General features: G+C 48.3%; 2 protein-coding genes across 3 annotated transcripts; one reads left to right on the top strand and one right to left on the bottom strand.

Annotated features, from left to right (window-relative positions):
* Nucleotides 1–15: 15 nt before the first annotated feature.
* NXNL1 (nucleoredoxin like 1) lies at nt 16–10,838 on the bottom strand. Its single transcript, XM_051971445.1, has 3 exons — nt 10,495–10,838; nt 2,197–2,587; nt 16–1,573 (listed from the first exon to the last, which is right to left on the bottom strand). The coding sequence occupies exons 1-3, from the start codon at nt 10,715–10,717 to the stop codon at nt 1,273–1,275; spliced, it is 915 nt and encodes a 304-aa protein (XP_051827405.1). The 5' UTR covers nt 10,718–10,838; the 3' UTR covers nt 16–1,272.
* On the top strand, nt 6,173–26,081 carry SLC27A1 (solute carrier family 27 member 1). 2 transcript variants are annotated; one of them, XM_051971424.1, is made up of 13 exons: nt 6,173–9,943; nt 13,027–13,194; nt 15,858–16,252; nt 16,748–16,909; nt 17,077–17,146; nt 17,427–17,518; nt 17,610–17,719; nt 23,126–23,335; nt 23,579–23,705; nt 23,819–23,956; nt 24,225–24,389; nt 24,535–24,681; nt 24,811–26,081. In XM_051971424.1, exons 2-13 carry the CDS (start codon nt 13,028–13,030, stop codon nt 24,966–24,968), a joined length of 1,941 nt encoding a protein of 646 aa, XP_051827384.1. In that variant the 5' UTR covers nt 6,173–9,943; nt 13,027; the 3' UTR covers nt 24,969–26,081. The 2 variants fall into 2 exon arrangements, with proteins under 2 accessions (XP_051827384.1, XP_051827385.1); XM_051971425.1 differs by lacking the exons at nt 6,173–9,943; nt 13,027–13,194 and adding an exon at nt 13,714–13,943.
* Nucleotides 26,082–26,352: the final 271 nt, after the last annotated feature.

Raw genomic sequence — 26,352 nt, 5'->3', positions numbered from 1 at the left:
CCTACTCACAAAATTCAATGCAACGAGACGAAACCATTTCAGGTATATGAAGGGCTATTCATAGACATCTGGTGTGTTTGTCCCCAGAGACTATATGAGCAGCAAAGGGTAGAAATTAGAAAGTGGCTGATCAACTTTAGGCTTGATGTCAAGAAAGACTGTCTGAAATTCAGAACTCTTCCCCAAGTGGGATGGACTCCCCTTTGGAGAAGGTCCTCAAAGGCTAGAAAATTTTTTAGCAGGTACTTTGTCCAGGAGATTCTGATTCAGGTATGGGTTGAATTAAATTACCATTAAGGTCCCTTGCAATTCCAAAATTTGGTTCCCTACAATCTCATGTTCTTCACTCTCCTAGTGACTTAGCTCCTCTTGAAATGGCACAGTTAAGTGACTGCTAAAGTGCGTAGACTGTAGAGTGGGCTGGACAGCTCTTGCAGATGGTGCCATGTACAGAGTTGTTAAAGGCTGGTGTTGCAGATTTTGTGTTGCTTTTTCATTCTCATCTTCTGCCATGAACTAACTGTTTGTCTTTAGGGACATTTCATGTTCATATGAAGGCTATAGAACCCATCTTTAAGCCAATTTTCTATACTGTACTAGTCTTAGGGAAAGAAACCAGTTTACACTTTTTTAGCATTATTACTTGATAGCATTTGTAAAACCACTGAATTACGGATGGAATGGCAGAGTCCCCAGGTCAAAAGCTTTGTGGTTGTATGGGTCCTGATATGAAGAATAGAGTGCACGTATCATTCATTTATTTGTCTTAAACAATTAGAAGATTTATCTGATGTTCTTGCTCGCATATCCCTCAGGTTGTATCCATTCTTTTTTGGGCCTATTATGATGTGACTATGGTCTTTGTGCTCTTTGCAGAACTGTTAACCTTTGTTTTAGCCATCTCTAAGAACTGTTTCCAGTATTTTTCCTTCTCTATAAATATAAATGAGTCCGACTTATACATAGAAGTTGGAGTGTCAGCCTGTGGCCTCTGAAGCTCCAGGTATCTCCCTAGGAACAGTCATGTCCCTTTGGGGCCCAATCCTGAGGAGAGCAGGTAGGACAGAGACAAGCAGGAAGGGAAGACTGTCCCCTGAGATTTCAAGGTTCATTCACAAGATGGATCCGCTGTTTGCTCCTCCCTTCAGTGTCTTTCGTGCCTCTCCTCCTGCAAGTTTCTATAGGAGCCCAAACATCTAGCAGTCAGTAGGCAATTTCCTCTAGGGTTGGCACCTTCTGGCCAGGGCCCATTTCTGAGCCCACTCAGTGGGCTCAGAAAAAGGCTTTATCCCCGTCTTCCTCCTCTTTTGAATCATCTTTAGAAGGCTCCTTCTCAATCTTGTACTTGAGTCGTCGGATGGGATCAGTGAAGCTCCTGGATGGCAAGTCGTCAAAGTCTTCAGCTAATAGGAAGTTTCGGTCTATGACCTCGGAGGCCTCCTGCCAGTTCCAGAAACAGGCGGGCCCAAGCCGGCCGATTTCCTCCACAGCATCCCTGGTGACCACCTCACCACTAGGCTTCAGCACTACTACCATGGGGACGTGGTCCACAGCAAACATCCGCTCAAGGTCCCTGCAAACAAGTCGGGGGGAGGCCTCGTGTCAGGAGTGAGACAGGATAGGACAGATACAACAAAAGCTCCTTTCCTCCTTATAACAGGGCCCTGTGGTGAGAGGAAGGCCTCCTTTTCTTTCACCTCTCAAACAAGAGAGCTGCTGGTGGTAGAAGGGGAGGGCAGGACCTCTGGGTTCCTAGTTGTGCCCTTATAAAGAGGGTGGGAAGGGAGCATGGCCTCCATGCCTCTTAGGAGATGCTAGGTAGGGCAGCGCAGGGCAGGGGAAGAGGCTAGATTGGCCCTATATTACTGGGCCATAAATATGAAGCTCTCTGCTCTAGGGCCAGGACCCTAGGTTCTAATCCCTTGGTCCTACAGTATAAATTGTTAAATATTGGTCTCTTTTCTGTTCCCCATGCCTTATTCTTCAGCGTACTTTGATAAAAGGTCTGATTCTGGCAGCCTCACTTCAGGAAACTTCTGTCTCCCTGAGCCTTCTATTGGGGGCTATGAAGGGACAAAGGGCAGGGCAGCACTGGGGGGAGGGGACGTGTGAAGGGCCCACTCTGGCCCCTGCCCCAGCATGGCGTCCTTGCCTGGCTTTCCCTCCCTGACAAGGGCCCCTAGCTACTAGGCTTACCTTTTCAGCTCATCCTGGAATGGCAGAAACAACCACTTCCTGGGCATATCTCTGAGGAATGACTCCTGTTGCTCTTGGGTCTGGTCCTGGGAGATGTACACCAGTGCAATCTGTGAGGCCCTATTCACGTAGAACTCATCCGTGAGCTTCACAAAGAAGTCCTTGAGGATGGGGGCAAAGGCCTGGCACTCAGGACACTCCCCAGCCCCAAAATACAGCAACAGCACCTTGTTGTCCAGCTTGATGCTCAGCTCCTGCTCTGTGTCCACCTCGTCCCAATCACTGTTGTTCCTTATCAGGACTTTTCCCGTGAACAGAGAAGACATTCCTGTCCTTTTGGGCTCTCCCCGGCAGCTCTGAGTCAGGCCCGACTGAATTTTTGCCAAAGCAGCTTGTGGGTAAAAGCAAGGAGTAGGATCTGAGGTAGTTTTTCAGGAGCTTGGTAGGGGCCCCTCTATGAATAGAATGGCTTTGGGAGGGCAAGTCCTCTGCAAGGTTAATCCCCCTAAACCTCTGACCTCTAGCTAAGTGAGGGTAGAAAAGGCTCTTATGATCTAGAGGGAAGAGGGACTTATGGTAAGGGATGATCAGCAGCAGTGGAACTGAGTTTTTACTCCTGTGCACCAGTAAACACCTTAGTTTGGGCTCTTCTCTTCCTCCAGTGAACCCTCCTTTCCCAGGTCAGTCCCTGTCTCCTTTTGGGCTCCTGAGAGCCCAAACTGGGTCAAACTTGCTAAGCCTAAGTCCTTGTCCTTCAGAAAGCAATTTCTGATTCAATGATATAAAAGGGTAATTGGTACAGCCATCCAACCCCAGAGAACCACAAAGTCCTGATCATTAAAATGTTAACTTTCAATGCAATGTGATTCATCACGCATTTACTGAACTTTTACTATTGGGCAAGGCACTGAAGGGACTCGGCATTTAAGGGTGAAAATGATATCCATTTCCTTCATTAGCTTAGTCTCTAATTGAGGTCCAAATTAACACAGTCCAGGGTAGTATGTAGTGGGGTAGAGGTGAGGTAAAGCACAATGACAAATTGGAGGAAGGAGCAATGGGGGTATCAGGGACCTGGTTCTCAAAAGGAAAGGAGAGATACTTAACAGAAACAGGTAAGGAGGAATCTTTCAAGTATGAGGAATGTCATGAGCAAAGTCATGTGGACAGAAACTGGACCCAAAAAGAATCCAGTTTAACTACAAGAGTATGTGAGCTAGATGTTTAGGTTGAAACCAGATTGTGGAAGGCCTTAACTGCCAGGATTGGAAATTGAAATCTTTGACTAGACATCTCATAATCATGAGGTACATTGGAATGATTAATGAGCATGAGTGAAGGATGAACTGGAGAAAGAAATGCAGCAGGGAGATGAGTTTAATGAGCTATAATACTAGGTTAGGTAAGGAGAGACAGAGGCCTGTAGGGCTGGGGGAGGCAGACGTGGTAGAAAGGACTGGATACCTGAGATAATTATAGAAGCAACAATGTCAAGACTTGGCAACCCACTAGATGTGTTCAGTGTACCATAAGAAGATTCAGAGTTAGTTCCAAGGTTAGGAACCAGGGAGATGGGGGAAATGATGAAGCCATCAGTATTAGGACAGAAGTTGGAAGGACACATCTGGGAGGGTGCTATTTAGAATCACAGGATTTGAGAGTTGGAAGGGCATCATTGACCAACTCGTCCAATGCCAGAAAGGAATCCCTCCTAGAACTTAAAAGTCTGTGCTTAAAGACTTCCAAGGAGTGGGGACAACAAGGAGTGGGGACAAGCTACTCTAAAAAACAGCTCACTCCACTTTGGGATGGTTCTTATTTTGTCTGATTTTCAGAAGAAATTGAAACCATTTCTAGTCATATGAAAAGGTGCTCTAAATCACTATTGATCACAGAAATGCAAATTAAGACAACTCTGAGATACCACTACACACCTCTCAGATTGGCTAAGATGACAGGAAAAAATAATGACGAATGTTGGAGGGGATGCGGGAAAACTGGGACACTGATACATTATTAGTGGAACTGTGAATGGGTCAAACCATTCTGGAGAACAATTTGGAACTATGCCCAAAGGGTTATCAAACTGTGCATACCCTTTGATCCAGCAGTGTTTCTATTGGGCATATATCCCAAAGAGATCATAAAGGAGGGAAAGGGACCCACATGTGCAAGAATGTTTGTGGCAGCCTTTTTTGTAGTGGCAAGAAGCTGGAAAATGAACGGATGCCCATCAATTGGAGAATGGCTGAATAAATTGTGGTATGTGAATGTTATGAAATATTATTGTTCTGTAAGAAATAGCCAGCAGGATGAATACAGAGAGGCTTGGAGAGACTTACATAAACTGATGCCAAATGAAATGAATTGTACACGGCAACAAGATTATATGATGTTCAATTCTGACGGACATGGCTCTTTTGAGCCATGAGATGACCCAGTCCAGTTCCAATGATCTTATGATGAAAGCCATCTATACCCAGAGAGAGGACTGTAGGAAATGAAGGTGGATCACAATGTAGCATTTTCACTTTTTGTTCTGGTTTGCTTGAATTTTATTTTCTTTCTCATTTTTTTCCTTTTTGATCTTATTTTTCTTGTGCAACAAAATAATCGTATAAATATGTATGCCTATATTGAATTTAACATTTTTTTTAACCATATTTAACATATATTGGATTACTTGCCATCTAAGGGAGGCATTAGGGAGAAAGAACACAAAGTTTTTCAAGGATCAATGTTGAAGAATTATCCTTGCCTATGTTTTCTTTTTTTTTTTCCCTTGCATATGTTTTGAAAAAAAAAAAAAACTTCAAAATTTTTTTTAAAAAAGTTTTATCTGATATAGTCTCTTTGCAACTTTTATTGCTCTATGTTCAGCCTTCTAGCACCAAATAGAATAAATCTTAACAATAACCCTTTAATAGTTACTATGTACTTGGAATCTTTTCTAAGTTAAACATTCCCAGCTTCTTCAACTTATCTTCAAAATACATGGGCTCAAGGACTTTGTCCTATCAACTTATCAGTGTCCTTATTAAACTGTGATGTCCAGAACAGAACATAATGCTCAGATGAGGTGCCTGAGTGGCACAGGGGGGTTGAGTACTGCAATTAGTGTCACAGAAGACCTGAATTCAAATCCAAACTCTGACGTTTCCTATCTGTCAACCTGAGCAAGTCAATCTGTTTCCTCATCTGTAAAATGGGGATAACAATAGTACCTACTTCCCAGGGTTTTTGTATCAAATATTTTAAAGTGCTTAGCATAATGTCTGGTACATGGTAGGCACTATAAAAGTGTTAGTAATTATTGGTAGAGGGGGTCTGACCAGTACTATGGGACTATCATCTCTTGGAAGCCGTATGTTTCCTAATGCAGCCCAAGATGCTGCCACATCACACTGCTGACTCATTGAACCTACAAGCTACAAACATCCCTAGATTTTTCTCAAACTGCTACCTCACCATGGATCTTCATCTCATAGTGGTGACGTCAATATTTTGTTTTCAAGTGCTGGACTTTTACCATTATCCCCACTAAATTTCATCTTATTAGATTTAACCCAATCTTACCTGTGTCAAGATATTTCTGGATCTTGATTCTGTCATTCCATGTTTGCCTTCCTCCTGGCATCATGTCAACTGAACATTTGGCAAACATTTCTCCATGCTTTTAGCATCACTTAAAACCTAAAGAGCCCAGGGCCAGTCCCAAATCCCTGGAAGATTTTACCAAAGACCTCCAGATGCCTTAACTCTAAACAATTAACTATTCTTTGAGTACAGTTATCTAGTCAGCTCTGAGTCCATCTAGCATCCAGTCCACATCCATTTTCCCATAAGAATAAAAAGAGATATTTATCAAAAACTTTACTAAAATCTAGACAAACTATCCCTAACATTCCCCAAACCATTTAGTAATCCGGTCAAAAAAAGGAAATGAGACTGGTCTGGTATGACCTGCTCTTGATGATGAGGCTATGCTGGCTGGCTGAATGTAGAAGTCCATCAATTAGCTTCTTATCTCTCCTAGAAATTTCCCCAAACTTGGAACCAAGCTCACTGACATCTGCTCAGCTGATGGCTCTTTGTTTTTTGAAAATAAGGCAGTTGCTCTCCCATAATGATAAGGGAGATACCCTCCCATTTCCTACAATCTTTCAACTATTCCTTGCAGTAGCATTAGAATTTGAGGGATTCATCTGACTCTAATGGAGAAGTATTCTCAAACTGGGTGTCTAGGGAGGAGCTGAGACCAGAAAAACAGTCAGCTGGCTACATGGGCACATAACTGAAGTTAGGAGGGTATGAGGTCACTACAGAGAGAGAAGAGGGTCTAGGGTGGAATCTTTTTTTTTTTTTTAATTTTTTATTTAATACTTTATATTGACAGAATCCATGCCAGGGTAATTTTTTTACAACATTATCCCTTGCACTCGTTTCTGTTCCGATTTTTTTCCCCTTCCTCCCTCCACCCCCTCCCCTAGATGGCAAGCAGTCCTTTATATGTTGGATATGTTGCAGTATATCCTAGATACAATACATGTTTGCAGAACCGAACAGTTCTCTTGTTGCATAGGGAGAATTGGATTCAGAAGGTATAAATAACCCGGGAAGAAAAACAAAAATGCAGATAGTTCACATTCGTTTCCCAGTGTTCTTTCTTTGGGTGTAGCTGCTTTTGTCCGTCATTTATCAATTGAAACTCAGTTAGGTCTCTTTGTCAAAGAAATCTACTTCCATCAGAATACATCCTCATACAATATCTTTGTCGAAGTGTATAATGATCTGGTTCTGCTCATTTCACTTAGCATCAGTTCATATAAGTCTCGCCAGTCCTCTCTGTATTCATCCTGCTGGTCATTTCTTACAGAACAATAATATTCCATAACATTCATATATAGGGTGGAATCTTGTGGCGATGAGGCAGCAAAGCAAATGGAAGCCCTCTTTGGAGGGCTGGGCCTGGATCCTCGTCATGCTCTAAGGGCTATGGCCCTGTGCAGTGAGGGATGCCCAGCCCATCACCTCCCTTGGGTAAGTGCTGTCTGTCGTTATTAATAGAGGCAGGAATGGAGGCTAAGGCCAGAAGAAAATTCCTGGTGCTCATCTGGATCCTTTGGGAAGTCAGTGAGGAGCCAGCCTGACTATGCTGAGAGGGTGGAGAGTGGAGAGACAGGAGAGAGTCAAATAATATCACAGAATTTAAGGGGGAAGGTGGACTCCTTAGAGTCCAGACCAAGTTCCTTATTTTATAACTGAGGTTCCTGAGACTCATAAAAGTGAATGACATTCAAGGTCACAGAGGTAATTAGTGCCAGAGGTGGGAACTGAAGCAAAATCTGATTGCAAATCCAGCACCCTTTCTACTGCTCCTGCCTCTTGAAAAGAGCAGTCAGTCTTTGAGCTGGCCGTGCCATGCTCTCTGCTAGGTACAGGGATTACAAAGCCAAAACATGAAACAGTCCCTGCTCTTAAGTATGAAAAGCTTTGTCTGAGCTTCATCCATGTCACGCCCACTAACTATGGATGTCCCCCCCACCCCAACTCTGTCCTGGACTCTCTTCTCTCTCCACTTTTTTTAGTGATCTCATTATTTCCCATGCATTCAGTATCTCTATGCTGATGATTCCCACTTTGGTATAGCTCATCCTGCTTACTCTCCATCACTTGCCTTATTGGAACTTTCAAAATGGATGTTTAAAACTCAGCGTGGCCAAAAGTGAACTCATCTTTCTCCAGCAACTTCAGATGCAACATAGCCTTAAAACTAAGCTCACCATTCCCCCAGAGCCTCCCTCTCTCCCAAATTTTCCAGATACTCTCAATCTCTCATTCTCCTCCTCATCCCGCTTCCCCCACTCCGTGTGTCTGTTTTCATTCCTTAGATCCAATCATTTGCCAAATTTTGTTATCTCTCATCTAGATTATAATGTTTTAATTGGTCTTCCTGCCTCAATTTGTCCTTCACACGGCTGCCAAAATGGTTTCCTACACCGTGGGTCTGATCCAGGCCCGTTCCCTCCCAGCCATTCCCCACCCGCATCCAAACTCCCATGTCTCCCTGTTATCTCCAGATCAAGTACAAACATTTGTTTGGCAGTTCAGTTTCTTCATGATCCGGCCCTAGATGTTTCCGGGCTTCATACCCATTATTCCCGCACACCCGAAGGTCTGGCCATACAGGTTTACTTGCTATTCCTCACCCGGGAGATTCTATCTGCTGTGAAGAGTGCGGGAGACCCGGGTTCGAATACTCCCACCTAGTGGGCCTTCCTGGCCAGTTGGCTTAACCTCAGCACCGAGGGGAGTGCGGGGCCTGGCTCTCCATTTCTCAGCATCCCTGGCTTCCTCTCTCGGCATCCCTCCCTCGGCAGGCGCCCTTCCTAGTTCCCCCCTTGTACGGCTCCCTGCCCGTCCGAGTGGAAGCGCTTTAAGGGCAGGGACGGCGTTTGGGGAAGGGGCTTGCTCTCCGCCGCCAGGCTCAGCCCAGGACAAGTGCTTACTGATGGGCCTTACATTCCGTGGGGGGGAAACGCCTTTGCACAGGAATACAGGCTCAGTGAAGGGGTGGTGAGGGCTGGGGGCACTGGGAAGGGGCTGCCAGGAGGGATTCGAGGAAGGGAATGGAGGAGGTGGTTTCAGTCATAAGCCCCAAGTTCCAGCGCTCGTCTGTCACCCACTGCCTGTGGGGCCCATCGCTGGATCACAGAGGGGGGGTTGCCCTAAGTGACCCTTTTGGACCAGGGCCCTCCTGGCACTCGGGCTGTGAGGCCAGTACAGGAGCATACAATTTCAAGCCGCCAGGAGGGGCTGTTGGGCGAGCCTTTTGCCAGGCTCAGTTTCGTTATTTTGTGGAGGCCGGGGAGGAGGGGGCACTCGGTGCAACAGTTTCCATGTATTTTCCCCCCTCCCCCCTCCCTCAAGCTAAGCTGCCCACACTCGAGGGACCAATAGGAGGCTATAAAGTGTGTGCCTGTCAGCCCCCTTCTCTGAAGGGCACTGGACCAAGGCCAAGGCTGCCTCCCCCGGAAGGGAAAGTGGGGGAAAGGTCATAGATCTTGTTTGAAAACAAGCATCCAAAGGATCGGGGCGGAGCTGGGGGGGCGGGGGTAGGGGCGGGTTGGGGGAGAGGAGCCCAGGGAACTTGGCCAGAGAACTTGAAATTGTGGCGTGAGAGCGGGGAAAGGCTCTCCCAGTTTCAGCGGCTCTTCCAGGCCAGGCGGCACCCAGAGTTGGGGCCGGTGCTTGGGCCCGCCGGGGTGCCCCCCACCCCCTCCCCAGATGCCTGGTAGAGCATCCCAGGAGCTGCTAGAAGGGCGATTTATCTAGCCAGGCCCTACGAGGGGCGGAATCTGAGCGGTGGCTTGGGGGCATCCGCTTGTGGTAGCACTGAAATCCTCTTTGGGAAAGCTGAGAGTGTGCCCTTCTTCAGCAGGCTGGCCGCGCTCAGAGACCGGAGATGGAGCTTTTCGCGTGCCCTCTGCCGAAGCCCAGGCTTCCTCTGCGGAGGCTCTGAGGCCCCCGCGCCGCTTCTGCCCGCACTGCTTACCCACCGAGGCCCGGCGGAGCCAGATCGCCCGCAGTGTGGCCTGGAGGGCAGCCGCCCAGAGCCCAGTACCGAAGATCCGGGCGATAACGCGAGCAGAAGGCCTGACCTCTCAGCGGCTGGGACGGCCTTCTGCACCCAGGGCCTCAGATCGCCTGACCTTCCATGAAAGCTGCTGTGGAGGACTTCTAGGAGGTGAGTGACCCAGAACCGAGCAGAGCCAGGGCCCAAGGGCTACACTGAGAGTGGCCAGGGGCAGGACGGAGCAGAGCCCGGACTACCCCTCAGTCGGGCCCTTTTCTCCTTTCAAATCGTAAAACATGTGTAGCCCCGCTCCGTGATCCTCCCGAGCATAGGGTTAGCCTGTGATTGACGCCGGGGTGGGGGGAGCCAAGCTCCCGGAGTCACCCCGTAGAAACGATGCTTCCCTCTTCCCAGAGCTCTCAAGCAAGTCCCGGGTGACTCCGACGCGGGTCGGCTTTAGCGCGCGGACCTCCCGGGCAGTCTGGTGAAGCCAGAAGAATGGTTTTAAGTAACTTAAGGAAACGCTTCACTTCAGGGAGAAATTAGTGAAAATCGAGATCTATTCCCCCCTCTCGTCCGGAAATCTCTCCGCAGACCCTCTGGGGTCCCCCTTCTCGGTGGGGCCGGATGGTCCCCGGGCTCCCGCTCTGGGAATCGGACATCTAGCGCTCAGGGGGTGTCGCTTGTGGCACGCTCAGGGAGGTCAAGGAGGACGGACTTACCCCAACCCCGGGCGGGGTGCTGGGCATGAGTAGGGGCCCGCTGCTTCTGGGCTGTCCGGGAGGCCCGAGCGGAGCGGCCCGAATGGCCAAGCGGACACACCTCCGCACACACGGGTTCATTCATTCTCCAAGCATTAGGGGGCGGCCGCCCGCAGCGTGCCGGCCCCCCGCACGGGGATCGGATCCGGCGGCCTGAGTCCGGGGACGTCAGATAAACGTCCATTCTGGGCCTCAGTTTCCATATCTGCCCTGCGGGGGAAGGGGGAGGGGGCTGGCGAGAGAGCCGGTTCTCAGCTCACGTGAGAGGCTCCCTCTTTTACCCTCCCCCACCTCGGCGCCTGTCTGACGGCGGGTTGCCATGGAGACGAAGGGTAGCTGCAGGATGACTGTTCCAGCCGCCGGATCTCGGAACCGGCCTCTCTGGCCCCCCAGGTGCTCTATGGTCCGGACCTCCGGAAGCCAAAGAGGGGGAAGGGAGAGGGTGGGGGGCCTGGGGGCGGACCAGGGAGTGAGGTACGTGTGCACGCGTGCGTGTTTGTGTGTGTGTGTGCGCGCGTGACTCGGTGTGTGTGACACTATGTGTGTCACTATTTGTTCCAAAGCTCTCATTGTTCCCTCATTGATGCCCCTTCCCATCCTCCCCTTGTTCCCCACCCCCTCACCGATCCTCCTCACCCTCGCTGTCCTCCCTTCCTGTTTCCAAGAACCCCCTGTAGATCCCACCCGCACCCTCACCCCCCGAAGCCATTGTGGTCACCATCCAGCCGGGAAGGAACCTCCGAGGTCACCTAGTCCACCGTGTACCAGAAGCTCCTGTCTCCTCACTGTCCCGCTCTCACTCTTCCTCCTCTGGTGCCTCCCACTGTCCCCTCAGTGTCTCCCTAACTGTCCCTTCACAGTTCCTTTTCACTTCCTTACTCCCCCTCCCCCCACTGCCTTCCCTGTCCCTCTTCCTGTCCCCCCTCGCGTTCCTTTTCCCAAGTTCCTTCCTGCTGGCCCCCCACTGTCCTCCCTCCCTCTTCCCTCACTACTTTCCCACTGCCCCTTTTTATCCCCTTTTTACTGTCCCCTCACTTCCCCCCACTGCCCCTCTCAGTGCTCTCCCACCATCCCTCTCATTGTCCCCCTCAGTGTCCCTTTAAGCTATCCCCCCACTGCCCTCCCTCCCTCTTCCCTCACTACTTTCCCACTGCCCCTTTTATTATCCCCTTCATATATTATCCCCTTTTTACTGTCCCCTCACCCTCCTCCCTCACCGCCCCTTCTCAGTGCTCTCCCACCATCCCTCTTATTGTCCCCCTCAGTGTCCCTTTAAGCTATTCCCTCATTGTCCTCCCTCACTCTCCCCCCACTGCCCCTCACTGCTCTCCCACATCCCTCTTATCACCCCCTCAGTGACCCTTCACTTCCTCCTCCCTGACCCTTTTGCTCATCCTCTCACTGTTTGCTTACTGTCCCTTCACAGTCCCTTTCCACTGTCCCCTCACAATTCTCCTTCACAGTCTCCCTCACTCTCCCCTCACTGTTCCCCTTGTTGTCCCCCCACGGTATCAGTGATCAGTGATACTGATGATTGGGCATGACTAAATCAGTTAGAAAAGACCAAAGATATTCCAACCTGAACCAAAAGAACCCCTCCACTGACTCGTTTCCCTCTCCTGCCCCCTGTCCCAGTAGTCACTAAAAAAGTTAACACACATTTCAGAGGCCACTGTTGTACCATCCCGAACCTCCAAATCATCCGTGTTTTCTCCCATTGACCTTTTTCCTTGTCCTTACTGCCCCTCATGCCCCATTTTCCCCATTGTCCCTCTGCCTCCGCTCACTTCTACCCCCACTACTCTCCCCTTCCTCTCCTTTCCCTGCTGCCTCCTTCATTGTCCCCCCTTCATTGTGTATGCAACTTTTTCCACTTTCTCTTCCCCCTCACTCTCCGTCCTCCACTGTCCCCTCATTATTTTGTCTTCACTATTTCCCTGTCACCCCCTTTTCCCTTGTCATGTTCTTCACTCTCACTACCTCCTTCCTAATTGTCTCTCCCTTCAACGTTTCCCCATCTCTTACTTTCTCCTTCTTCCCCCTCCCCCCTCTCACTCTCCCCTCTTCCCCCGCTCTCTTCATACCTTCTTTGACTTTCCCTCAACTCTTCCCTCTTTTTCTTCCTGTCCTCCTTCACCTTTTTTCCATCTGTTCTGCTAGCCCTGTCATTCTCCCCTTACTCTTTCTCTCCCTCCCTTCCTTTATCACTTTCTCTTCTTCCCCTTTCTGCCCTCTCTTCCCCTGAACTTTCCCCTGTTACTTCTCCTCCATTCTCTCCCGCCTCCCATGATTCTTCTGTCTCTAATTTTCTCCATTACGTCTCTTTTTCACTGCGTCTTCTTGTTCCTCTGTCCCGTTGCCTCCCAGGCCTTTTCTAAGTCCTGTGACCCAATGATACCTGTTCCCTGACCTTACTGGCTCTCTTCTCTCTCCCCCTGACTCCTTCCCCCAGTTATGGCCTAGGGTAATGATTCTTCACCGTCTCTCTCCTAGGATGCGTGCTGCGGGTCTCTGTACCGCTTCTCTGGCCTCGGTGGGCTTCCTCCGATTCCTGGGACTGCCCTGGTCCTGGGGTCTGGCAGCTGCTCTGACTATCTATGTGGGCACCGGTGGTTGGCGTTTCCTGCGCATTATTTTCAAGACAGCACTGAGGGACCTTTTGTAAGTGGAGACATGTGAGGCGCCAAGGGGCTCTGTGAGGAGCAGTGGGGGGGACACTGGGGAGCGGGGCGGTGGTGGTGGGTCCCGAGGCGGGGACGGCACTGGGATAGCTTGTGGCGTACACTTAGCTCCATGGCCTCGAGAGAGTGGGCGCAGTTTGTACAACTCGCTCTGCCCGAGTCTGTAGCGCTTCTCCCGCCCCCACGGAATATAGGGGCTTCATCTAGCTAGAAGTTGGTGCCGTTGGGGGAGATGTGCAGGGTGAGCTTTGTCTCCCATAGCTTCCCGGAGACACTGTGGCTTTTTCAAAATGGAGTCTGCCCTTGGAAGAAGCGACTAGGAGGGTGAAACATGTCTGGGGCTGGGCCAGGGAGCAAGAGAAAGGTTCCTTTATCCACTACAAAGGAGTGTAGGCAGTCCCTGGGAGTCTGATGCGAGCAGATGGTTCCCTTCCGACTGGGAGTGAAGATCTGAAGAGAGCTTGTTCCCTCTGGGGGGAGGTGAAAGGGCAGGCCCAAGCGGGGGCAAGGAGGCCGGACTCCGAGGCTTGGAGTGGCCGCCCCCGACGCCACAGGCGCTGTCCTCAGCTAGAACCCACCCCGGCTTCCTCCTGGCGGCTCTGCCCTTCCATCGGGTGCCGCGAGGGAAAGGAGCGCGAGGAGAGGAACAGACAGTCCGGGCAGAGGAGAGAAACACGGCGTGCAGATGCTGCGTCTTTCCCCGAAGAGCAAGGGGCCCCAACGCCACAAGTTAGGACCTGGCCTGCAAGTCGCTCGAATGAGCTAGTGCCCCCCCATCCCCCTCCTGGGCCCTCTGCTTCCTCTGGGCTCTCAGGGATGCTTGGCCTGGGGCAAAATGGGATGGAGCTGGGGGTGAAGGAAGAAGGGGTAAAGGCAGAGAGGAGAAGCAGGAGAGGGGATGGCGGGCGGGACTTGGGAAGGAGAGGGCAGAGCGTGAACAGAGTGAGAGCGGAGCTAATGCCAGGGGAGGGCCGAAGCTGGGGGGCAGGAGGGAGGAGGCAAGGCAAGGGAGCTTCCTTAGGTCTCCCAAAATAACAGCCCTCTGAGTGCTCATGTTACAGCGCAGAGTATCTTTATTCTTTCAGAGCCTTTAAAACTTGATTCTTCCTCATCAAATATTTAATCAGTTTGTGGACTTTTTTTTTTTTTTTGCTCCCCATGGCCCACTTCTACCCCAACCTGTAGATAGCTTTTAGCCCTTGTACCATCTTCTTTCCAGCTTTCATTGATCCAAGGCATGGTCTCCCAGATTGCCGTCTCCCTCCCTCCTGTAATTAGTCCTCCTTTGCTGTTCTCCTCATTCTCAGCAGTTATGGTATTATTTATTTCAGTCAGTGAGCTAGAAATTTTGCTCTAGTTTTATGTTTTCTACATACATTGAAGTAAGTGGGAATGTATGTTCTTCATGACTCAAAAGAGAAAAAAAAGGTGCATCATGACCAATTAAAATAGGAATTTACCAACATAGTATCTCAGAAAATCGAGTGATCATTGGTGGTTGTATTTATAGAAGCTCAGTAGCATGGATTCCCTGCTGAACAGGTTAATCCTGTATTTGGGGATGCATCTGTCAGAACAGTACATATCCCCAATATAACCTTTATACTTTTTGGTTTAACTAGAAACACCATTATTCAATCCTCAGAAATCTATCCTTCACAATGTCTTCTAGACTATTTGGGTAAAAATGTCCCACTCTCCTGTTCCTCCTCCTCCTCGCATTTATCCTTATATTCCTCTTTCTTGGTCAGACCTCCTTTATTCCCTACCATTCAACTGTCATTTAAGTCCATGACTTTTTTTTTTTTTAAGAGTTGAGGACTTAACCTTATATACATCCTTACAGAGAGTCAAGAGAGCTGAATCTTCCCGTACTGTAGTTTAGAAGCTTGTCCTCTGGAGACACTAAGTGTGAGAACCAGAACCATGTACCTCTTAGTTTAATTGGATCTTCTGGACTGAATGGGTTCTAACTAAACAAGAGAAGACATTTTTAATTACACTAAGTAAACTATAAAGGAGCCTTTGTGAGTCCCAGAAGGTAAGACTCTTCTCTGAGATTTACATGAACATAATACCTTGAGTTGTATGTAATTAGAAATTATATTATGAAGCTTTCTTTGAGTAGGAATATGCTAAATAGGTACTATTTGACCACACAATATATATCTTGTATTGAAAACATTTTTGCATTTTTCATATCAAAACATTTTAATCAAAATATAAGGTATTATATACAATTTTAAAATTTTATATATCTACCCAAACTTGTTCAATGGGTCAATCAATATGTATTTCTTAAATGCCTTCTCTATGGGCCTGTAGTAGGTACGAGGATACAGCAACAGAACTGAGACTCTCTGCCTTTAGGGAACTTGCTTTCTGTTGGAATATGAGGGTTCCTTTTCCTTTTTCCTTGCCTCATTACTCCCACAAGATGGGCCAGTTCCCAGAGGAAAAAACTGAAGCAGAAGCTGCTCGGGTCCCATGGCAAATGCGTGTGGGTGGCCCTCGCTTCGCCTCCCCCCGCCTCTCCCTTTCCTCCCCCCCCCCCCCCCCGCCTCGCTGCTGCCGGGCCGGGGGCTCCGCGGCTGCCCCTCGGGCTTCTGTTACAGGCTCCTTCGGTCTCTTCTCCCCCTGCAGCGGCCTCTCTGTGCTGATCAGTGTGCGCTACGAGCTCCGGCGGCACCAGCAGGCCAGGCACACCATTCCCTCCGTCTTCCAGGAGGTGGCCACCCGGCAGCCCCAGAAGGTGGCCCTGGTGGACGCGGTCAGCGGGCGGCAGTGGACGTTCCAGCAGCTGGACGAGTACTCCAACGCCGTGGCCAACCTGTTCCTGCAGCTTGGCTTCGGCTCCGGCGACGTGGTGGCCATGTTCCTGGAAGGCCGGCCCGAGTTTGTGGGACTGTGGCTCGGCCTGGCCAAAGCAGGCGTGGAGGCTGCCCTGCTCAATGTGAACCTGCGGCTGGAGCCCCTCACCTTCTGCCTCAGCACCTCGGGGGCCAAGGCCCTGATCTTTGGGGGGGAGCTGGCAGCCGGTGAGACTGGGGGCCCGGCCCCACAGTAACATGGCACAGGGTCTGGGGGAGGACTTTCAGAGGCAGGAGGAGGGGAACCATGGCCCACCTGGTGAACGACCGGAGGGATCGGGGGTCCGTGGGGTCCTGGCGGGGAGGGAAGCGGGCTGGACCGGACCGAGCAGCTTTACAAAGCGTTCCCTGGCTGAACTGTTTGGGCAAGGGCGAGGGACGGCCTGGTGCTCAAGAGAAAAGACAATTACCCGCCCGTCCAGGTATGTCTGTAGCCCGGGGCCCCCAATCCCTGGGAAGCTAGGACTTGCAGGTAGGTCTGGGCTGGGCCTGACAAGCAGCTCTGGCTTTGGAGCTGGAACCTGCGGCTGACGGAGGGGAAGAGGCATGTCAGCCACCAAGGGGTCAGTGCCGGGGACAGGAGGCCTTCGGGCCAAGTTCTCAGGCGGCGGCTCCGAGGGGGACCAGCTTGGGGCTAACAGGCGGGCTTCTCGTGTGTTCCAGCCATTTCTGAGGTGAGCATACAGCTGGGGAAAAACCTCGTGAAGTTCTGCTCGGGGGACTTCGGGCCGGAAGGCGTCACCCCCGATACTCACCTCCTCGATCCCATGCTGAGTGAGGCCTCCACAGCCCCCCCGATGCAAGTGCCCCATAAAGGGATGGATGGTGAGTCTGGTTTCGGGGGTTCCCCGAGACTCCCTGCCGGCCTCTCCAGTTTTGTTCTATTCTGTTTGCCTTTTCCCTCCCTCCCTCCACCCCTGTAGTCCCACCTCCCCCAACAGTCCCAAAGGGCTCCGGGCCCCTCCCACCCTGATGCTTCCCTTTCCTTGCAGATCGGCTCTTCTACATCTACACTTCTGGCACTACTGGGATGCCCAAAGCTGCGATTGTAGTACACAGCAGGTGGGCCGAAATCCGAGTGAGGGTCCGTAGCCAGGGAGGCGTACCTACTCCGCCGGAGCTTCCCTTGGGCTTGCTACTTAAGCCTCTTTCCCCCTGTTCTTACCTCAGTCCCTTCCACACAATCCTTCCCCTCCTCCCCCAGCCCTGACTCCGTCCCACCCACGTCCATCTTGGCTCCTGCCCTGTGATCTCGGTCCGAAGCATGAGCCTCATCCTTTCCCCTAGCTCCCCCCCTTCAGTCCTCTCCACCCTCCAGCCTCGCCTCCCCTTTCTCATCCAGGTACTACCGAATTGCAGCCTTCGGACACCATGCCTACAGAATGAAACCCTCGGACATCATTTACAACTGCCTCCCTCTGTACCACTCAGCAGGTACGGAAGCAGGGGGGCTCGCCACTGAGTGGGCTTGGGCAGAGGGGGGAAAAGAGGTGAGCAGGAGGGTCTGATCCCAGTCTCTCCGCAGGAAACATCATGGGGGTGGGGCAGTGCCTCCTCTATGGGCTCACCGTCGTCATCAGGAAGAAGTTTTCAGCCAGCCGCTTCTGGGATGACTGCATCAAGTACAACTGCACGGTCAGTGCCCCCGGCAGGCTGGTGCCCACATGGTCCCCGACCAGCTCTCTCTGCCGTCCCCTTTCCCCCTCAGCACCCCGTTTGCTCATTCCTTCGTGTCTCTTCCATCTCCTCAGCATGTGGCTACTGCCATTTCGTCCCTCCCTGCTTTTTCTATGCTTCCTTGTCAGCACCTGAGACCACCAGCTGATACCAACATCTAGGGATCCTGGGTAGTCCTGGATTGGACTTTTTCATCTGGCCCAGGGATTAGTCCACCAGCTCCTCTCTCAATTACTGTACCTCTCATTGCTGATCAGCCAGGGTATCCCTCCTGAAGGGCAGTGAACCTTCTCAGCTTTTCCTCTGTTCTCCTCCAAAGCAAGTAGTCAGTCCTTTTGGGGACTTTAAAGGTTTTCATTTTTGTAGGACCCACAAGCAAATAGACAATGGATAAAATAATTAACATAAGGAAGGCTCTTCTAAAGCTTTCTTCTAGTGTCTCATTATAATATGGAGGTGCCAGGTTTTTGAAGGCTTTGCCAATGGATCATAAATTCTGGCTTTTTTCCCCTCTGTCATTTTAATCTTGTCCAATTTTTCATGACCCCATTTGGAATTCTTTTTGGCAAAGATACTAGAATGGTTTGTCATTTTCTTCTCCAGCTCATTTTTCAGATGGGAAAACTAAGTCACAGAGCTAGTAAGTATCTGAGGTCAGATTTGAACTTAGAAAGATGAGTCTTTCTGACCCTAGGCTCAGCCCTCTGTGCACTGTGACACCACCTAGCTGCCCTTCAGCTCTGGCAGATCTTACCAAGGCCAGAAAGCCTAAGACTAGAGAGCTTCGTCACCAAAAGGTTGGCCACCAGGTCATAAATGGTTTTAGCCACAGATCGGGGAAGAGTGCCTGCTAAGGGAGAGAGGGGAGGGTGGTAGCTTGTGCTGGCAGAGGGAGTGCTCTGAAAGTCCGACCCTCAAAGTGTTGAAGCAGGTGTGGAGAGAGTTAAGAGACGTCTTCAAGCTCTCCCAGGGAATGTCCCCAGTGAACCTGCGGCTGGAGCCCCTCACGTTCTGCCTCAGCACTTTGGGGGCCAAGGCCCTGATCTTGAGGATCTCTTGGTTTTCTCACCAGCTTCGTTCCCCCTGGCTAGTGGAATAATCTAGTGATCCAAAAAGCTAATGTCATAATAGGCTATGCTAAAAGAAGGGTAAGCATACTACCTACCACATAGTAGGTGTTTAGTCTGTACTGGTTCCTTTCCTCTTCCCCTTCCTGTTCTACTCTGCCTTGGCCAGATTGCCCCCAGAAAGTTGAGTTCAGTGCCACATTTTAGGAAGGCTCTCTGTGAGCAAGGAGGCAACCAGGTTGGTGAGGTGAACATAGGTTGCCTGATGAAATTGGAGAAGCTTAGTTTGGAGAAGAGAACATTTAGTCTGGGCCTTGATAGCTGTCTTCAGACATTTGAAAGGCTGTTCTCTGGCAGAGGTGTTAGACGAGTTCTGTTCATCCCCATAGAGCAGAATTAGGAAAATAGGCAGAAGCTGGAGAGTCAAAAAAAATTCCTAATTACTGGAGCTGCCCCAAAGGGAAAAACCCTGCTTCTGACTCACTAAGGTCTCTAGATAAAGACTTGAGGATCATGTGTCACATTCAGGGTCAGGTGTGGACAGCTACGTGAGATGGCCTCTGAGACTTCCAACCCCCTGGCTCTGTGACTGCCCTCCTGGGTCATCCTTCCTTTAATCAATATGTCCTCCTCCTTTTACAGATAGCAAACTGAGGACCAGAGATGTGAAGTAATGTGAAGTTGGGAGACCATGTACACAGTTAGGTTGGGGACTGACAAACCCATTCTTTGAATATTCTCATTAGTCATCTGATAATCTAGCTGAAAAGTACTAGTACACTCTGTTCTGGGAATGGAAAGGTCTAGACCTCTTTTTTTGAAGGTCAAGCAGTTAAAATGCTTCTTTGTCTTCAGTTGCTAGTCTACAAATACTGTATTTGCATACCCGTGCCCTTCTCCAAACTATGTCCTCAAGTATGACACTGTAAAGTATCCCTTTCTGACAAGCAGAAGTTGAAAGGTGCCTCAACAATAGGCTTTGTGTTTTGGTTAAGAGTTGGACCTGTGAGGGCCTTTTCAGCTCTGAGATTCTATAGGTCCCCATTTTGTGTTTTTTTTCTGCTTTATGTCTTGTCACTAAACCCTGTAGCATAAAATAGAGGTGTCAGGGCTGCGCCTTTGCATTCACAGGCAACTGAAGTGAGATACAGCAAATGTCATACTGTTTCCATCCCTACATGTTCATAGGAAAGTAAAGTTAGATTAGTTCCTGAATACCACACCACCACTATGTGTGTTTCCTATCTCCTCATGTCATGTTGAACTAATGTAATTTGAAGATGGGTTTGTTAGGTTTTTTTTAAAATCTCATTTAAAGCATTTGAAGGGATTGTTGTATTAGATAAAAGGTTAAAGGATTTCTAGGATCTCTTCCAGTACCTAGAATATGAAAAAAATCACATCTTATAATTGTTATTTTGATATGTGGACTGGATAATAGGATAGTTACATGAATTCAGAGCTGGCTGAACAACTATTCCAATAGACAGTTGCCTAATCAGTCACTGTCAGACATTGGTTACTAAATAGGATTTTTTTTGGCCATAACTCAAGAAAAGAAATAATACAAAATCTTCTTCAGTCCTAAGTAGCTCCTTTCTGCTTTGTCAGCCAGTGATACAAGGGGGACAGAGGATGCTAAGAATTCCAGTTCTTAGATTGCCTGTAAATATTAGTTTACTCGTTAGATCTTTTTATTGGAATTATACATTCCAATGACCAAGGTGGTATACCACTTGAGCAACTGATTTATATCTCTGTTGACATAAATGATGGATTTTTTGAGAGGTATGATCTCTTTGTTGTACTTCCCCTAGTAATTGAGCGCTAAACCCAATCCAGTCAAATGAGTGGCTTTTTATCCTACTAAATACAACCTTCTCATCCTGTGCTATCTCTTGTAAACCCACCATAGGGCATTTTTATAATATGTTAAAGGCCTTCCTTCCTTCCATTTTCCCAAGTACATGCAAAAATGCTTTTCAATATCCATATTTTTCTCCTTTCCTCCCCCTTCCACTTTCCCCTAGACATCATACAATCAGATATAGGCTAAACATGTGGAATTTTTCTAAACATATTTCTGTATTTGTCATGCTGCACAAGAAAAATCACATCAAAGGCAGGGGAACATAAGGAAAAAAAATAAGCAAACAACAAAAAGGGTGAAAATATTACATTGTGACCCACATTCAGTTTCCATAGTCCTCTCTCTAGAACCATTGTTTGCTTCCTTGTTTTTTTTCTTTCTCATTTTTTTTCCTTTTGATCTGATTTTTTTTTTTTTATGCATCATGATAAATGTGGAAATATCTTTGGAAGAATTGAACATGTTTAACCTATATCAGATTACTTGAGCTAAGGGGAAAAGGAAAAGGGAAGGAGAAAAATTTGGAACACAAGGTGAATGTTGAAAACTATCTTTGCATGTATTTTGAAAAATAAAAGGTGATTATAATAAAAAAGTCTATAGGAATTTCCTTGAATAATCTCATTGCTAAAAATAGCCAAGTTGATCACAGTTAATCATCTTATAATCTTGTTGCTATGTACAATGTTTTCTTGGTTCTGCTTACTTCACTTAGTATCACTTCATCTAAGTCTTGTCAGGCTTTTCTGAAGTTAGCCTCTCATCATTTCTTATAACATTCAATTATATTAATTTATCTGGTCACATAAAAATATGACATAAAAATAAAAATTAGGACAATATCTTTTGTTTTCCAATTCCTCAATTTCAATGAGCCTGTTCACATCCACTATGTACCTCTCAGTTACCCTCTGGATGAGCTTTACTTTCAAGTCTTTAGACATTGTAGTATTCCATGATTCACAGCCATATCACTGGTCCATTAATATTTTTAAAAATGATAGAAAATTATTCCAAAAAACATAAAGGAAAGATGGTTCACAGGTTCTCCTTGGAGAGGGAAGGGAAGGAGTTGGCAAAGTTGGATTAAACATACACCTAAATGAAATCAACAAAAAACATAGGCTTCATGGGATAGGTTGGGGTTCTTACAATGAATTAAGAACACATCCCTATGAAGACAATATCGTTTTTGTTCCAACTTTTATTGCACGTAGTAAAATAATACAGAACTTTATGAAGAACGCAACAGAACTCTCCAAATTATGTATAAATATACTCTGATTTAATATACTGGATGATTTCAGTGCAAAGGTAGACAGGGCAGAGAATGGCGAAAACATTTTTTGAAAATAGTTTGAGATTGAGAAATTGGATACCTAGAAGGCTTATCCTACAGATTCATGAATTCTTTTAGATGGGTTGGAAAGCTCTGGACATAATGACATTGGAGAACATCATAATACTTAAAGAAGGAATGAATTAATGATCTTTTTCTATTAAAGCTTTTTATTTTCAAAACATATGCATAGATAATTTTCAACATACTTTTGCAAAACCTTGTGTTTCAAATTTTCCCCCTTTCCCCACCTCCTCCCATAGATGGCATGTAATCCAATATATGTTAAACACGTGCAATTTTTCTATATAAATTTCCACAATTAGTATGCTGCACAAAAAAAAAAAGATCAAAAAAGGGGAAAAAATGAGAAAACAAAATGCAAGCAAACAACAAAAAGTGAAAATACTATTTTGTGATCCACACTCAGTCCTCACAGTCCTCTCTCTGGATGCAGATGGCCCATGTACATCCACATCCATTACAAGGCCAGAGTCACTTTGCTGCTGAAAAGAGCCACATCCATCAGAATTGAAAATTGTTGATCTTTTGAAACAGGAGATGACCTGATTCCTAATAAGGGCATCATTTCAGAAGGAGTTGCATTTGTGTAGTCAGATAAGCTGATTAGAGAAAGGTCAAAAATCAATCTTGACTCTGCTACTTGTGTGATCTGTCAGCTCAATATGAAGAACTTCTGTTTAACAAGTGAAGACAAAGGAACAGGATTTGAGTAAAATAATGAACTTCCAGGCATTAGAAATAGTCAAATGGAGGCTTAATGGCCATCTTTAATTGGACTGGATGATCTCTAAGGATCCTGCCAACTGTTCTTCTCTGAAGGTGTCTGTTCATGTTTGGGGCTTCATTGGGTGTTAGAAAAGATGTTCCCTTCCTTCCCCCTCACCAAGCTGGCAGAGAATGTAGAGTCCCTCATGTTTGGTACCCCTCCCTCAATAATTAATGTGTCTTAGCTTTTTTGTTCCTGCCACATCTCTAGTGCCATATTCATGCCCTTTGCTGTGTGTTCCCAGTGACATCTCTCTCCTGCCACAACAGTTTTACTCCTGTTTCTTCCCTCTGATCAGGTGGTGCAGTACATTGGTGAAATCTGCCGGTACCTTCTGAAGCAGCCCGTGCGCCCAGCAGAGAACCAGCACCATGTGCGCCTAGCTGTGGGCAACGGACTCAGGCCTGCCATCTGGGAGGAGTTCACCTGCCGTTTTGGGGTCCAGCAGATCGGAGAATTCTATGGGGCAACTGAATGCAACTGCAGCATCGCCAACCTAGATGGAAAGGTGGGGAGGGCAAGAAAGAGCTGGGGAAGCATGTGAGAACCAAGGGGGCCATGGTGGCAAGACTGGTCGTGAGCATGGAGCATGTGCGGGATCAGAGAGAGCTCAGATCACGGTGAACACATTTAACTCTGGCATAAAAGATGAGTCCAGTGCCTGTGGGGTATAGAACCCCTCTCTCCCCTCCCCACCACCAACTCCCTTACTCAACTTGAGACATCACATTTTCTCTCCTATTTGGCCTAGGTGGGCGCATGTGGTTTCAATAGCAGGATCTTGCCCAATGTGTACCCAATCCGCTTGGTGAAGGTGAATGAGGATACAATGGAATTGCTGAGGGATGCCCAGGGGCTCTGCATTCCCTGCCAGCCTGGTGAGGGGGAAAAGGGGAGTATCTACTCTAACACCCAGTGAAGCCCCATGTACTAAACCCTTGCCCAAAATCCCAGATCTATGCTGTGGCTGACATTTGCTTCTGATTCCTAGGAGAGCCTGGCCTTCTAGTTGGGCAAATCAATCAGCAAGACCCACTTCGCCGGTTTGATGGGTATGTCAGTGAGAGTGCAACCAACAAGAAGATAGCATATAATGTGTTCCGGAAAGGAGACAGTGCCTACCTGTCAGGTACTGCTAAACTTATCGCAGAGGTACCTCTCAAACCCATGTACTTGTCATGTACTCCTTAAGTCGTGCTCATTTTTCAGGAACTGTTTCTCCCTAATTTGCTTCCTTATATACTCCCAAGATACCGTTCCCACCTACTTCTTTGATACTTCCTGCGAATGGTACCCTCAATGGAGACTAGTCTTGAATAACCTAGGACAAGGATTTGGGCATAAGGTGCCCAGAAGTTTTCCACAGTTGCTCACTTTTACTATCTCCACTCTAATAGGAGATGTGCTAATGATGGATGAACTTGGCTACATGTATTTCCGGGATCGGAGTGGAGATACATTTCGCTGGCGTGGAGAGAATGTCTCCACAACTGAGGTGGAAGGCGTCCTGAGCCGTGTTCTGGGCCAGACTGATGTGGCAGTTTATGGGGTGGATGTGCCAGGCAAGGAGCCCGGGTGGGATAGGATCTGGGTGAGAGTTGGGAAAACAAGATGAAATGGGAAGTGGTTTGGGGAAAACTTGGGGATTGAAAGGCCTGGAGCAGTCTAAGGGCCTGAGAATGTTCTCAGCATATAACCACATTGTAGGAGTGGAGGGCAAGGCTGGAATGGCTGCTATTGCCGACCCCCATGCTACGCTGAACCCCAACGCCTTGTACCAGGAGCTTCAGAGAGTACTTCCACCTTATGCTCGGCCCATCTTCCTACGCCTCCTGCCTCAGGTGGACACGACAGGTATGTGCCTATCTTTTGTTGCACTTCATACCATTGTGACTCTTTAGCTCTAGGGCCTTGCCCTGTCATGGGGTCTCATTCTAAATCATCCTTTGCTGGTTGTATAGTTGTTTCCTCCAAATCCCACAGGGACTTTCAAGATCCAGAAAACACGGCTTCAGCGAGAAGGATTTGACTTGCATCAGACATCAGATCGACTCTTCTTCCTGGACCTGAAGCAAGGGAGATATATCCCCATGGATGAAAATGTCTACAATGGCATCTGCACAGGAGCCTTCTCCCTTTAATAGAGCCTGCTGCCCCATCCCTTGCCCTCTTTCTCCCTGGCAGTGATGGATGGGACTGAGGACAGCAACCATAGCCCCGCCCTGCCCTGCCCCACCCTGCCCTGGATCTAGCCAGTCTCCTTCTCTAAGAATGGGTGTGGTGAGGGAGGGCATAAGTTGGCCTAATGGGATTTATCAAAATTGCTTCCTAAGCCCTTCCCTGACCCTTCCCTCAGGTCCAGGCTCCACTCCAAGCTGGAGCTGAAGTTGGACTGGACTTGAAGAGGATCCTGCAGAGGATCCTCAGGGTTGCTGGAGTATTTGAAGATTGGGTTGCAGCCAAGAGGCCCACAAGGTTCTAAGCATTTCAGCCCATGTGGTTCCTTGGACGTTTCCCCATCATAGGATACTGAGTTTGGATGTGTCCGGCTCTTCTCCCGGGCCTTTGGGGCACTCCTGACGAACCCAGGATGGTGGAGCGGGGCAGGGTTTGGGGAGCTGCCAGAAAGCCCTGTCTCCTCTGGCCTGCTTCAGCCAGAATTAGTCAGCAAGGGTCATTTCTCCCCTTTTCTTTGCTCTTTAACCATATACTGCCCCAGACAGGGCTACAATGTCAATGCCTCTTTTGCACAGAGGGGACCATTCCTGCCCATTTTATTGGTTGTGCCTTAAGGAACCCTCCGTCATTAAGTCACTGTGTTCCAGTACTTACTTAACTTTTAACTCAAGTTTAAGCTTCAGGAGTGGACTTGCCTCCATTCCCTTACTCAGTGCTGTGAGCAGTGGGGACAGTGCTCCTGTGGACAAGAGTGGACGGGCCTGAGAGGCTGCAGGCCAACATAGATGGTTTGTGCTTAATCCAAGTTAACTGGAAATCTATTATCTGATCTCTGACCTCCAGTGGAAGCCCTCCTCCCAGTCCTGCTGCCAGTTACTTCAGAAGCCCACACTTGGCACTTCTGGTAGTGACTATGCAGATACCCTGGTAGCGACCAACTGATGATCCAAGGGCTTCTCAGGCTGGTGATGAGTACGTGCTATTTCTTGCAAGTGTTTTCAGGCATGGCAATTTTATTTTTTAGTTTTGAGTTAAAAAAATAATAAACTTGAGAAAAAGCTCTGACAAAAAAAAAAGTTAAGCTCCGGGTTTTGTGCTATAGAATACTCTAGGGTTCTCGGTCTGCTTTTCCAACTTTATTCAGAAAAGAACCCACCCGACTGGGAGGGGACGGAGGAGGAGAGTAAATGGGGTGGGGGGAGGTGTAAGGGAGAGGAGCCTCGGGCTAAGTGCGATGTGGAGGAAGGGGGTCCCAAGAAGGCGCTCGGCTCCGCCGGTCACTTGAAGTGCGCCTCCAAGCCCTTGTTAAATGAAGGTTAGAGACGATCCTTGGGATCCTCTCAAGAG

This window comes from Antechinus flavipes, chromosome 1 (assembly GCF_016432865.1).
Source record: "Antechinus flavipes isolate AdamAnt ecotype Samford, QLD, Australia chromosome 1, AdamAnt_v2, whole genome shotgun sequence".
Taxonomy (NCBI): domain Eukaryota; kingdom Metazoa; phylum Chordata; class Mammalia; order Dasyuromorphia; family Dasyuridae; genus Antechinus; species Antechinus flavipes.
Note: the sequence above shows the minus strand (reverse complement) of the source record. Positions and strands in the feature narration are given on the sequence as shown.

Excerpts from the sequence above, each read along its gene's own strand:
- NXNL1 (XM_051971445.1), bottom strand. The coding sequence starts at position 10,717 with ATGGACGTTTATCTGACGTCCCCGGACTCAGGCCGCCGGATCCGATCC. Across the intron at positions 2,588-10,494 it reads GCACCCCGCCCGGGGTTGGG|CTGCTTTGGCAAAAATTCAG; the intron begins GTAAGTCCGTCC and ends TTTACCCACAAG. Across the intron at positions 1,574-2,196 it reads TTCCAGGATGAGCTGAAAAG|GGACCTTGAGCGGATGTTTG; the intron begins GTAAGCCTAGTA and ends ACTTGTTTGCAG.
- SLC27A1 (XM_051971424.1), top strand. The coding sequence starts at position 13,028 with ATGCGTGCTGCGGGTCTCTGTACCGCTTCTCTGGCCTCGGTGGGCTTC. Across the intron at positions 23,336-23,578 it reads TCGCCAACCTAGATGGAAAG|GTGGGCGCATGTGGTTTCAA; the intron begins GTGGGGAGGGCA and ends TATTTGGCCTAG. Across the intron at positions 23,957-24,224 it reads AGACAGTGCCTACCTGTCAG|GAGATGTGCTAATGATGGAT; the intron begins GTACTGCTAAAC and ends CCACTCTAATAG.